This window comes from Corvus hawaiiensis, chromosome 2 (assembly GCF_020740725.1).
Source record: "Corvus hawaiiensis isolate bCorHaw1 chromosome 2, bCorHaw1.pri.cur, whole genome shotgun sequence".
Classification (NCBI taxonomy): domain Eukaryota; kingdom Metazoa; phylum Chordata; class Aves; order Passeriformes; family Corvidae; genus Corvus; species Corvus hawaiiensis.
Genome location: NC_063214.1, coordinates 82,227,091 through 82,241,300, shown reverse-complemented (window position 1 = coordinate 82,241,300; position 14,210 = coordinate 82,227,091). Strand labels below are relative to the sequence as shown.

Genomic DNA, 14,210 nt, shown 5'->3' with positions numbered 1-14,210 from the left:
ATCGGAATTTCTGATAAGTTAGTTCAGTCACATTTTCAAGTGGGAAAATTGATTTGGGAGGCTCCATTTTCAAATACAAAGCACTAGTGCAAGTTGTAATGCATTATAAATGCTATTAATAACAGTGCTTACAAGGTGAGTGTCTTTTAATTTAGAGAAGTGAATCATTCAATGGATTTGGGGGTCAAAAGGAGACATTCTCCTTTGCCAACACAAAACAGAGTACACAGTATGTCTAGTTACACCAACTTATCATTAATTCCTTTCCTTTTCTCCTACAGCTGGGTCATTTTTGTAGATTTTTTTTCCTTGTAACTTACCACATTACATTGAGAGGGGAAAAAAGTCTTTCAGAATTGAAAACATACTTTCTAAACTTTGCTGTAACCTTCAGAACCAGCTTCACGAGCAGGGAGTAAAATTGGGCTCCCAATTCACAAGCCAACATTAATATATGAGTTATGGTACTAGTCCAGCATTATTAATTTTTCAAAAGAAAGTATTTAGGCATAGTACATAGGCATATACATTTATGTATACTTTCATAATGAATTCAAACTTATGGCTGATAGGACAGCATTCTGTAAAAAAGTTTCTCATATAAAATATTACTTCCAAGTTTTATAGTGTAAATAATTCTTACAAACCTTTAGAAAGAAAAATTGACTTAGAAATAAAAATGTTTACTTTTGTTTTTTAAACACAGGCTGATATTTAGCTCTTTTTAGAATATGCAGATTATGTCTACCTTGAAATCAGTATGTGGAAATCGGGAACAAAAGTTGAGCGGCGGGAAGAGGACAAGGCACAAAATGCCTGCAAATAGCTTGTGGTCATAAATTTATCAGGTGCCAACAGGGTATTCTGCAGGACAGACCTCATTCTGCTTATTCCTTGTTCCTGTCTCTGTTGGATGAGTCTTCTCATCTCTTCTTTGGCACATGTCTGGGTTACATACCCTGATCTACAGGATCTGCTCACCTCTCTGGGCCCATGACCCAAACACAAGAAACAACTGGTCTGAAGTGGGGATCTGGACAGACTTCTGTCTAAGCAGGGCACTGTGCAGCCCAGGTGTGGTACCCTCCACAGGTACCACTGCAGAGGACATCACTCCACTGCCCGGGGCACAGCCTCAGAGCCACTCTGCCTCCACCACAGAGGGAAGTCTACACAGAAGTGTAGAAATACACCTGTATTCAGCATTATGTGATGATGAAGCCCACAAGTTCAAATCAACACTGCTAAGAGTAAAGTGTTTCAGTTAATTACCTTTATTATCCAAATACAGATCTTACCTAATCTCACTTGTTAACTTACTATCTCTCTGCTTATTATCGCCTTTCTCCAATTTTTCTCCATGCTCTTCTTAATGTCACCTCCCTCCTTTGAAGCTTTCTTCTGGCTTTCCCCTCATCTTCCCCAGAAAGTTCAGTCTCACAGTCTTCCCAAGACTATTCCTGAATCTACTCATCAAACTTGCTTCCATGTAGTCTCCCCCTTTTTTCAGGCTTTCAAACTGTTCATCTTGCTCTCCTACATTCATATTTTCTTTTATTTCATCCTGATAGTAAAACCTCCTTTACCTCTTTCTGTTCCATCAGGTTATCTCCTTCTCAACATTTGATCTACATAACTGACAGCCAAAGAACCAATAGCTACAGTCTGGAGAGGAAGAGGATACGAGAAGGAAATAACGGTAATATCAAAAATGATCAAACATCCAAGGCATGGTATTTGCCTGCCATACGACACATTGGTGTGCTATAATGTGCCCTAGAATACAAACAAGATCTACACAGCAGTGGCCTCCACGGATGTGCAAGGAGCTCCTGACTAAACTCAAATGAAAGAAGGAAAGCACACAAGAGGTGGGAGCAGGGACAGATGGCTCAGGAGGAACAGGGACACAGCCTGAACATGCAGGGATATGTTAGGAGAGTCAAAGATCACCTGGAGTTGAATCTGGCAAGGGATGTGAAAGACAACCAGAAGGGCTTCTCAGCAACAAAAAGAAGACCAGAGAATATGTGTTTCCACTGCTGAATGGGTCAGGCAACCTGGTGACACAGGACATGGAAAAGGCTGAGGCTCTGAAAATCCTTTCCATCTCAGTCTTTACTGGCAAGACTGGCCTTCAGGCCAGTGGGAGACCAGTGGGGTAAGTCTGAAGTGGAAAAGATTTTCCCTTGGAGGAGGATGATCAGGCTAGGGAACATTTAAACAAGCTGTACATACACAAACCCATAGGAACTAACAGAATGCACCCTGGGTGCTGAGGGAGCTGGCCAACATCACTGCAAGGTTAATCTTAACTATCTTTGAAAGATCCCTGACAGGGGGAAATTCCCAAAGACTGCAAGAAAGTAAATGACACTCCTATCTTCAAAAAGGGCAGGAAGGAAGGTCTGAGGACTGACAGGTTGGTCAGCCTCACCTCAGTCCCCGGGAAAGCAATTGAGCAAATCCTCCTGAAAACCATCTGCAAACACATGAAAGCCAAGACAATGATGGGAAGTAGTCAGCATAGATTTATGACAGGGAAATTGTGTTTAACCAGCCTGACATTTTTCTATGATGAGACTGGCAGGGTGGTGAAGGGAGAGCAATGGATGTTGTTTCCCTTGATTTCAGAAAGGGTTTCAACACAATTTCATCCTCACAGACAAATTTGTTTATTATGGGCTAAATGAGAAACAGTGAGGCGGACTGACAATTGTCTCACATGCCAGGCTCAAAGGGATGTGATCAGCAACACAGAGCCAAGCTGGAGTCACCAGAGGTGTAAAGCTTGAAGGAGTGGTTGATAACACAAGACAGATGTGCCACTGCTCAAAGAGCCTAGAAAGTCTGGAGAAATGGGCACGGAGAAACTTCACTAAATTCAACAAAGAGAAGTATCAAGGGACCTGGGGAGGAACAACATGAGGCACCAGTACACACCGGGGGCCACAAAGGCTTGGAAGAAAAGAGCCTCAAGATCCTGGTGGACACCAAGCCAGCAATGTGCCCTCATAAGCATAGGCAGCTGACAACATGCTGGGCTGCACTGGGAAGACCATCACCAACAGATGGAGGGAGGTGATTCTTCCCCTCTATTCAGCCGTGGTGAGGCCACACATGGTGCACTATGTCCAGGTCTGGGCATCCCAGTACAAGAAAGATACAGGTGTACTAGAAAACACTTCCATAAAGGACCTAAAAGATGATCAAGGGACTGAATTCACCCTGGAGAAGATACAGGGGAATCTCATCAGTATATACAAATACCTGATTTCAGGGTAAACATCAAGCCAGTGGTGCCCAGGGACAGGAGAAGAGGCAAGGGGAACAAATTTAAATAAAAGAAATTCCATTTAAATGTAATGTAATTTAAATTAAATGTAAGATTAAAAAAAAAAAGGAAAAGAAAAGCATTTATTTTTACTGGAAGTATGGAGAAGGTTGTCAAATTATGGAGTTTCTATCCTTCGAGGCTTTAGTAAGCCAACAGGCACATCCTGGGCAATCTCCTCTAGCTCACCCTGTTTAAGCAGGGGAAATAGGCTGGAATATTTTGTACATATTTCTCTGCAAAATGTTACCCTGAATTACAGGTCCCTGTTGCCTTCTCCTGTGACACTAGACTGCTAACATTCCAATTCTGTGTTTCCAAAGATGCTTCATCTTGCTTTGAGGCTAATGCAACTGTAATTAAGCCTTATTTAAAACCACAGGATATATATCTGCAACCATTACTGAAGTGCAAAAAAAATTAATCCCCTCATCTCTCTCTTTCTTATTTAGTGTAGTGCCTAGAAATATTACATTCTCTAAATGAACAATAAATATTGCACAACAGAAGCTAATCAGAATAAAAACCCAATCTTCTCTGCTTTAATTTCCAGATGGTATTCAATTTCTGCAAGCACAGGAAACTTTAACTAAAAATCATCCAATTTGAAACAAAGGCTGAGGATACTATTAGAGAAAGAATATTAAAACTTAAGAAATATTCTTCTGTTTGGTTGTTTACTTTCTTGCATAACTTACCCCTTGTCCCTCAAAAAAGTCTGGTCTTTTCTAATTTGTTAAATACAATAGCTTGGGGTAGTTATGTGCTGTACTGTATTGTGTTTCTGGCAGGCTTTTTAACCAGAGAATAACTGTATTGTCTATAACTATTGTATGCACTGCCCACAAGTCCACAAACCACATCTGCTTAATTATTCGTCCACTGCCAGCAAAGAGGACAATGATTCTTTGATTTGCTGCCAGCCGTTTTGTCGCTCAAGTCAGATCCTCCAGGTTCGATTTATTTAACTTTATCAATACCACTTTAAATTTATCATCTGTCTTGGTAGCAACTGTAAGAGGGATCCAGTCCTGGTGAAGGGGTGGGCTGTCTTGTCTGAACAGTTTTAAGTAAGAGGTTAAAATATCTGAAAATAAAAGCCCCCACTCTCTTTCCTTCTGACTGTAGCCACGTTTCTTTCCTAATGATTCCTGTTATAGTTTACTACTTTTAAACCCCATGATTCAAGCAGCTGCCCATAATAGTAGGAGAGGCAAGAAGTCTCCAGGCCTGAAATGCATCTAACCAAAGTTCAAAAAGATACAGGCAATGCTTTTTAGTCGTTGGGGATAGCTGTAGATCTACAGAGGGCAGTTCTGTCTCATCCTCAGACAGGCACTAATGGTAGATCAGATGAGCGTCCTGGTTTTTCTACGCTACCAACACAGTGAGACCAAGGTGGCTGGCTGGCTGTCTCTTTTCTAAGGTGGACTGTGCTGAATCTCAATGCAGGTTTCTGTTCTACTACTGATCTCTGAAGCAAATGCTCTATCTGCTTTTCTTCCAAATTTCCACATGTGTATCTGCCGTCAAAGAGCTAAAACAGCATAAGTGTCCCTGTTTTCCTGGGAACACTGAAGTTTATCAGTTTTGTTTCTGTTTGGAAATATTATAGGCAAATTTACATATAATTGAGGCAGAGAACAGAAGTGGTATAGAGTGTCATTTGCTTCACTGTCTTGAATAGAAATACAGCATTAAAATAAGGGCATAAAGAAAAGAAAGTGCTTCCTCCCATCAAGCAATAGTAATAATTTTATAAACTCTTATCTTTCACCAAAATAAAAATTTAAAAAATAAAAATAAAAAAAAAGAGGCAAAAGAGAAAATAAAGTATAAGCAATCAGCATTAAATTGAAGCAAAATAGGCATGAAAAAAAGGCAGCCATACATGCCAGCACTTACCATCACAGTCGCAGCTGCCGCAGCTGCCTGGGCTGCCACTGCAGCCTGGTTGGCTTGGTGTTGTGCCGCTTTGATTTTGGCCTGCAAATGTGCAGGAGGGTGAAAATACTTGCATTTCTCCCTCATGCAACGACCTTTTATGTAATCCATACACACGGTTACGGTGTTGTCGTTTGTGTCAATCATTGTGCTGTCTGCCGGATGCGCAAAGCGGCAATCAGTCTCTCCACGCGCACAGTTCCCCCGCTGGAACTCCCTGCACACCTACGTGCAAAACAACACACGTTGCAGGGGCAGAGCTCGGTGCAACGTGAAAGGGCAAGGAGAGTCCCACACCCCCAAAACACAGACCTGCCCCCTTCCCCAGTTAGTTCAAGTTTTACAGCAAATTCAATTCAATAAACCCTTCATCGCTTGGTGTGTGAGGGGAGTGCACCTATTTCACCCTTTTGTTCTTGGCTCCTCAGGTAGCTCTGTGGTACTGTGGCTAAATGAACTTAACATGCAACAGAAGCATTCCCAAATGCCTTTCCTTTTTCCTCTTTAGAAAGCAGATGGGAAGGATACTTACTTACTCACGTAACTGCTCCTGCAAAACTAGCTGGGAATCACAAAATATTTTGTCTCTTTCTGACTACACTTTGTATTCTTGCAGGTTGACTGGTAGGGAAGGAGTTCCTCTTGCTGAAACCCAGGGAAAATACACATCAGATGCACTGTATTTTTTATGGAGTCTACAAACAAAATTGAGAGCCTACTTAAAAAGAATTTTCAAAAATGGGCAGAATGAACATACTGATTTTCCCAAGAAGAAACGTGCTCTAGACACTAGTGCTTAGGCTTTTGGGCAAGAACATTAATTTCTGCAAGAGCCATTTGGCCTCCTTGTGTACTTGGATCACAAATTCCACTGAGTCCAGCCACGCAGTGATCCAGCAACAGCTGGGAGGCTCTCCACATAGCTTGTCCCTTCAGCCTGCTGCAGGGTTGGCAATATTCAACATCTCCATTGCCAGCTCAGGGCTGAAGGGCTACACCATTCCCCTAATATTGATCCATAAGGCTATTAAAATTCCCTTATTATCAGTGCAGAAAAACCAAGACAATTAATACTGAAATAAAAAATGTGCTTGTTAGATATTTCATCAAGGCATACCTTTACAGGCATGTATGTATACCTGAGGTTTTTTTGAGACTATGAACTTTACAGAAGATGAAAATTCATGTTGATCTCTGTGTATTAAATATAAGCAAACACACTACCTTAAAAATAGCAGTATTTAATTGCCACTGGCTGCAAGTGCAGAAATCCTGCCTGGTTACAAGTTTTTGATCTGTAGCAACCAAATTAAAGCTTCGTTTCTAAAACAACAGTTACACTCTCCAGGATCTTTCACATAGCCTAACAGAGGATGTACTTCTAGTCACAGTGGCGTCTACAGTACCTCCAGTTTATCAGTCCTGAGGAGTTTCTGGGTAGCAGTTGAACTGGGGACTGAAACCGGTGGGCTTCCAGGAACAATGACTGGCGGCGTGGGTAGGATCTCAGTCGGGACTAAGCCAACTCCTGGTGTTACTGGCGTTAGGTAAGGAGCAAAGCTAATAGCCGTGTTCGTTCCTATTGTGGGACCCACTGGAAATGTGGGCTGAAAAAGGAAAACACAGACCAAGATGAAAAAAAAGTCCCTGAATCAATACATTACTGTTGTCTTTTGCTTGTTCTTTCTGGCACCAATTCATTTTCTTAATGAAAAAATTTCAAACAGCTGGCAAAACACACAGGATCCTCTCTTCTTTTAATCACGTAACACGTTCCAGCAGCATACCAAGAACCACCTTTGTAACTTTATTATTGGAAAAGAGTCTGGTGATGCAAAGGAAGTCATACTTTGAACCTGAATCTCTGTGAAGGTCCAGCTTACATTGCAGGCTTATTTACACATCTAAATGTAGAAATAACATAGACTTTATTGCTTTTTCTCAATACCTGTTTTCCTTGGGAAAACAGGCTATTTTTCGAAGTATTCAGATTTCATAGGTGAAGCATTATTAACGATATTAAAGCCATATTTCTAATAAGAGTACATATAATGAGCTCTTTGGCATGTAACTTCCAGTATGTTTGCATACTGTATTTTGCCACCTCCTGCAATTATATGTTACTGTGTCTCGCACACTGAAAAAACTCACCTTTGCAAATGTTTGTGTGCCCAGCTGTCACCAGTGGCAAGCAGAATAAATATTATAATCTCAGCTGGACACAATATTTAGAAAGGGATTATTCAGGCTTAGATTAATTAATCATATGAAAACTTTGATTGGAAGGAACGATACGGGTCTAAAAATCTTGTTTTGTTCCTTTCTACAGTGAGTCAGTGAAAGCATGACCAGAAGAAAGAGTACTTCTGATGCTAAAACAGCCATGATGAGGCAGAATAGTGGGTTTGTCACCAACAGCTCCACAGGGGGTGGAGGCAGAACATCACCATGATCAGACCACGCTTAGACCTGGAAAGTGCTTTAGTTCTGCAGAGCTGAGGTTTACCCCAGAGAGTGAAGCTATAATTATAAATGAGGAAAAACTGAGAAGAAAAACAGGACACATCTCAGATTAGCTTTGTCAGAAATTAAGTTCCCAAATAAGACAGCAGCTAGAAACACAACAGCACAACACTAAGACTTCAAAACATTTTAACGAAGGAGAAGTGTCTTTCTCATTAAGGTGGCGTGCCTGACATAAAGTACACAGAAAATATGCAAGAGAAAACACAGGAGCTAGAAGGTGGGGTTTTTTATTTTTTATTTTTTGTTTGGGTTTGGTTTTCTTTGGATTTTTTTTGTCTTTGGAAGCAATTACTAAATTTCAAATGGATGTGACTTAGTACCAATAAGATGCTCTGAGCAGGCAGATTAACCAGGATAACCAACTATATGGAAATGGCATCTACCAGCCCTTAAGAGGTAAAAAATACATTAAAAGTGTATTATGCTGTGTTTTAATCAGTGATCAAATCTGCTCGATATCAAACAACCCAATTTATATGTCAAACATGAGCTAAATTCTGAAGAGCATAATAATGAACATATATATGAAACAATGGTTCAACTATGTTGAGGACAATGTGTGTTATGTGACATATAAATAACAGCTTTGTATCAGATATAATTTTAAGAATAAATCCACATGTGAAATGGCTTCTACGAAATTTTCTTTCACTTTTTATCCATTTGGTCAAGGCTGAGTCATCTTAATCTGGCAATTTATGTGAGACAGAGAAATAAAACCTGGCATTTTTATCACAGCAATCAGTACAGAAGACATTATGTCAATGAAATTGTAAAGTTCAAATGATGAAACGGGTGAGAAGAAAAAAGTATCATTTTGCCACTTCAATTTTTCTCATAGTATTAAGCAGTGGAATCTATCACTTCATTAAAACTTTTTCTGGTGAAAACTCAAGCAGTAAAACCCCAGGAAATATCAAGACAACTCAGGTCAACATCACCAGATACAATTTGATGAACATGTACCAGAAATTCAGGGAGTCCTGACACCCAATTCCCAATCCCACATGACAGTAGATGTTTCAAGTATAAAAAGGCATTATTGAAAAAGGCATCTGGGGTGAGCTTCTTCTCACCAAATGCATGTGTCTTCTTCTGAGATGTCTACACTTGACTTCTGCTGTAGCCCATGGAAAGGCAAAGGCACTTAGAAAACCAAATTATCTAATCCAAATGCAGATGTCTGAAACAAACCAAGCAAATAGTAATTAGGAGTGCCAATGTCTTTTGATAAATTATAAATGGACCTTGGAAACTCACTGGAGAAGTTGATGCCAACACTCCAGATGCCTCAAGTTAGAGAAAAAAAATCCCCCTCCTGTGGGATGCCTTACACTAGGAATTTAAATTGAAAAAACATCATTAGCAGCCATGTGTGAAAAGTTTAATTCAGATTACTTGCCAAACCATGATTTGGAAGTTTGTTACAGTGAGGAGCCCAAGTGCAAGGGCTGCCTGGAGTAACTGATCACTTTAGTGCATATCCAAAGATGCTGCTCATGCATGCCAGACTTTAGTTCTATGTCACTGCCTGGATATGAAGTGTCTCAGGCACTGTACGAATCACATTGAGAAAAAACACTGAGTTTGTGAAGTGCATGCACCACCAATTCTCTGTCTTATCCTTGGACACTTCAGACTTCAACAGAGCAGGAAAATGCTACCCATTAACCTTTGTTCCTGGTATTTGGATTAAATAATATTTAAAGCCATTCAAACCCACAGACTCCTGAGAAACTTTGTGTTCCTACTCAAGTAACTTACTAGCAAATTATTGTTATTATATAAATTTTCACCTCCAGAAGGATTGTAGGTAAAAATCTTGCAAAAATGACATGAAATACATGAAGGGGGGTGGGGGGGGGGGAAGAGGAAAAAATTGCAAGTTATTTTGGGATAAAAGAAAAATAAATCAAATCTACAGCAACACTCCATTACATCTTCAAATGGAAATATAAATGAGCGTATCTCTAGCATCTTGACCATTCCTTAAGTAAACAGACAGGGACTATTTTTATTGATACTATTTAGAGAACTTCTGCAGGTCAATACAGTCTTCAACTTTACTTACCATTAACACCATCAGAGAAATATACTTACCACTGGCTGTATTGGTGTCCCTGGAAACATGAACTGCATTTGCTGGGCGAGCATTGCTGCTGCAGTTTTTTGTTGGATTAAGTTGTTCCTGCCGTTGATTTCCAGTTGAGTTTTCAAATGTGTTGGTGGATGAAGGTACTTGCAGTTCTCCCTTGTACAGCGACCCTGGAACAAGAAGTCACACTAATCGGTCGGCTGCTTTTGATGATAGTTTAATGCCTTCGAGCAAAGTATTACACCATAAACTAAGTAAGAACTAATGAAACACAGGGTGTTTCCTGGGAACTGTGTAGAGGGCTGGGAGGAGCTGATAGCATTGAGCTCTGCCTCAGCCCACCACCTCTGATTGATCATTAAAGCTAATAGCCATGGAAAAAAGAAAGAGAAAGGCTTTGAATCAGCATTTTCATTGTTAAGTACAGATCAGTGTCATACAACTAATAATCTCAGAACAATCCAGACTGCCTGAACTGCCTCTCATGACATCTTGGCTAAAGTATCTGGTGTTACCATAACCTAAATGGTTTTTTATAAATGACATTACATTATGAATAACAAATTGAAACCTTCTTCAATTGAAATGCAGCTTTTAAGTACATAATTTTAAAAATAATTGTGTGATCATGGCAGTGAGGATCTAAAGTTGCCACTCTCTGCTTGTGTTCTCTCATACACTCACCCTTATTCCAGTTCACTGCCTTCCAGCCTCCTGTTTTTATTACATCAGCACAACTTTGAACTATTTCCATTCAAGTATAAAAGAACAGAAGTAAAGGTGGTACTTTTTACAGCCTAAATTTAGAAGCAGTGCATAGATCTAAATCTGAAGGTACACAGCAAAAGAAAAGCTCCCGATCAACATGAAAGGAGTTTTTAGACAGTTATGAGATAATAAGAGAATAAAAATATAGGTGGGCTGTCATTTCTGAGGTGGCTTGGATTAGAGGAGATGGATCTACAAGCTGACTCCAAACATAGGTAGAGCGGTGTAAGACGCACTGATATATTTTCCCCCAGAAAGGGAAATCATAGGGTGCACCAGGAAGTTGTGCAGCTGCAGGGCAGGACCTACTGAGATCAGAAGCTCCTTGATGACACAGCTCACAACCAACCACAGAATTTTAGGGGCTGTGACTAGAGGGCCTATAGCATTAGTCAAACCACATTTGATACATTCAACTTGTGTAAGTTAAGTTTCCAAACTGAGATGTTTTTAAGAAGTGCTTTTTAAACTTTCCATTCACTGATATTAGGGCTTTACTATTGGTAGTCAAGCAGGAATATCCTCCTATAGCCAAGAAAGCATCCAGATCCCTGTGCTGGAATATCACACAGTACAGACATAAACTGACTCTGTGTATGCCCACACACACACACATACACACACACTCCTGCAAAACTTTCAGTAGGCTTCAAATGTCCCAAAACTAGTGTTATTGTTATACTTTTGACTTAGACACTAAAACAATGCTGATTCTGCCTCTAATCTGCTACAAGGATGTCATAACTAGCTGTACAGGAGTGAATGAAACATGTTCAGGAAGGTTCTGCTGCGTCGAGGCTGATGGGAATGTAATCAGCTATTTCCACACTATTAAACTATTAAGAACTTTCCTGAACTGCCCCTGGCTGCTGCTTGGAGTATGCTAAACAGTAGAGACCAGAAAACTCAAGAAAGCGAAAAATTTAAGAAAAAGCAATGGTCTCAACACTCAGTAACAATGGTCTCAGTGCTGTTTTAACCTCCTAGTACAGATGCAGTCACTTTCAGGACATCATGCCTTCTGTCGAGAGAATCACCCATGCTGCGTTGGTTTAACCAATTACACAAAAGGAACGTTACTTTGTCAGCTGGCATGAGCAGAACCAGAAACAGTCACGATTTGATGGACACAAAAGAAGGCTGGCTGTTTCATTTTGGGGGTAACGTGGCCTTTGCCATCATAATGCTAAACTGGAGCAGACTCAGTGCAGACAATGAGCATAAGCTTTTTTGTTGGCTGATGAGGCCAACTGTTTTAGACATTTTCAACTGAGATCTATTTTACCTTAGCCTATTTTGTGTATGAATGGCTTGTACAGCAAATCTAAAAATTAAAACAGCAAAAACATATCAAACTACTGAATCCGATGGAAATATCGACCTATGGAATCAAAACTGTTCCTTAAATAAGGACTGAGAGCAACTCTCCACCACAGTGGCTTCTGAAGTACCTTAAACCTGAAGAGTGCCTTCAGCCAGACCTCCAGTCTTACCTCTGACAGCATACAGCTACTGTGTACCATCACTTCAAGCTCCGCAAAGCAACCCACAGTGCACAAAAGATTGGTTATTTCTGAAAACTTTCAAAATAATCCAACCATACAAAACTGTACTGTCCTCTCTAAAGTTATTCATGTCTGTGCCTCGTTAACTAGCTTTTTGAGCTCCCGGTTAGCAGCAAACGTACGTACTATAAAAGAGCTGTGTGGTCCTGCCACGCCACTATAGAAAGCCCTCTAAACAGATCAAGCCTTGTTGAAATTAAATGACCCAAAATAAACTGCAGTGGAATGAGCACTGAAAATAGTGAGTAAATTAATCCAGCCCTCACTACCAAAATGGCATAAATTCTGAGACCAGCTTTTTTCCTTTTTGGACCTACAATGGTAGCAGGGAAACACCTATAAGGAATTTTGCATTGCTTTTTTCCCAAATGCTCCATGTCCCAACTATTAATCAATGCACAAAAAAAAATTCAAACTAGTAGTATCATTTCAGTCAAATGGGACCCTGAAATTTTTTGCTTATTAAAAAGTGAAATATGAAGCCCAACTGACATGACAGCACATACCAACCAAGAAGCAGAACAGGCAACTGTACACAACATGCATATTCAACATATTGGTTGGGTCACCATCAATAAAGAGTCCACTTTGGATTCTTGCAAAAAACTACTATGCTAGAAGGCCACATTATCACAAATACAGAGACAAAATCAAGTACTTTAACTCTCAGGTGCATCAATATCAAGCCTCTGGAGTGAGGCTTGGTTCATCTTAAAACCACAGCAGTTTAGGAGCTGCTCCACAGACATTCAGTCCCTCTGGCACACGAAGGAACAAACTCAGCAGAACAAGGCAGGCGGCAGGGAAAAATAATTGCTTCTTACAACTTTTAACCTGTTCCCAGATATGAGTCAGAGTCCTGAAACTAAGGGCACAGACAGACTGGTTTGAAACTGGGTGCCTAGAAACTCCTGTCACCCATGAAGTGAAGGTTATCAACAAGCACATCATAAGCGGCTGTGCACTTCCCATGGGAGTTCATGCGAAAAAATCACTTTCAGTGAGCTGTCTCCTTATCTGCAATGGATAGGAACAATGAACAGACATCAGATTACATTCCCAGCAGTCTGTTACTCCCCTCATCCTGGAAGGATGGTACCTAACTCTGACCTTTTATTTCTTTGCCTTTGTCCTCTACAGCTGCCCAGCCTACTGCCCAGCACCACATTTCAGGCACGTAATGGAAAGTTTTAACAGAAAAACTACTTTTCTACTGCTAATTATCCAGACTGGAACATGTCGTGGCTCCTGTCAGGCTGTGCCACAGGTTTCATTCCAGTAAAGCAGTGGGAGAGGGAAAAGGTGCACTGAGGAGCTGGGAACTCAAAGGACTTCAGTGCCCAATACCAGGGCACAGCAAAGAGAGGCTCCACTTCTGCAGGGGCAATGGTCTTGGGAGCTGCTGCCTGACTGGCTTAATTTCAAAACCACATCTCTTAACATGCCATGTCACACCATTGGCTTTTTTTTTATCAATAGATTTTCCCATTAAGAACAATGGGTAGTTTGTCTTAAGATCAATGCCACAAGACAGCCCACGGACTAGAGTATATTAAAAAGCTAGATATGTGCTTAGAATTTTAAATTTCAAATAAGCAAAATGAGGTGAATGTCAAAGTAACACCCCATAACTTTGCATGTTAACACACTAAGAATCCATTTGCTGTCTACAAGTTGTGCAGCCACCTCTCCATCTTAAACATTTCATAAATTCACAACTTCTTTCAGTATTTTACTCTTGCTGTAATAGTAACAATAATAGTAATTAATTCAAGCTTGGGAATTGCTTATGTATAATAATGAGTTAGCTTTTACTTATTAAAATTACCTTTATCTTTCATAAAAGTAAGATGTTTGAACAGGGAAAAAAAAAGGCAAAACAATGTTTCTTCTATCTCTTCAGGCAAGAATCAACTAAAGCTTCTGGAATTATTTCACTTGAGTACGGAATTTCAGGCAATTTATTGATGCTATTAGT

General features: G+C 40.2%; 1 protein-coding gene across 11 annotated transcripts in view; it reads right to left on the bottom strand.

Annotated features, from left to right (window-relative positions):
- MBNL2 (muscleblind like splicing regulator 2) overlaps positions 1-14,210 on the bottom strand; it is a 107,132-nt gene that overhangs the window by 24,017 nt on the left and 68,905 nt on the right. For 10 of the 11 annotated variants that reach the window (XM_048295813.1, XM_048295803.1, XM_048295802.1 and 7 more), the window contains 3 exons: positions 9,905-10,069; positions 6,685-6,885; positions 5,240-5,503 (listed from right to left, as the gene is read on the bottom strand). In XM_048295813.1, the coding sequence (XP_048151770.1) occupies positions 5,240-5,503; positions 6,685-6,885; positions 9,905-9,958 (519 nt within the window). In that variant the 5' untranslated portion in view covers positions 9,959-10,069. Of the gene's footprint in view, positions 1-5,239; positions 5,504-6,684; positions 6,886-9,904; positions 10,070-12,568; positions 12,580-14,210 lie in introns of those variants that run through there. The other variant, XM_048295812.1, reaches the window with a different exon arrangement.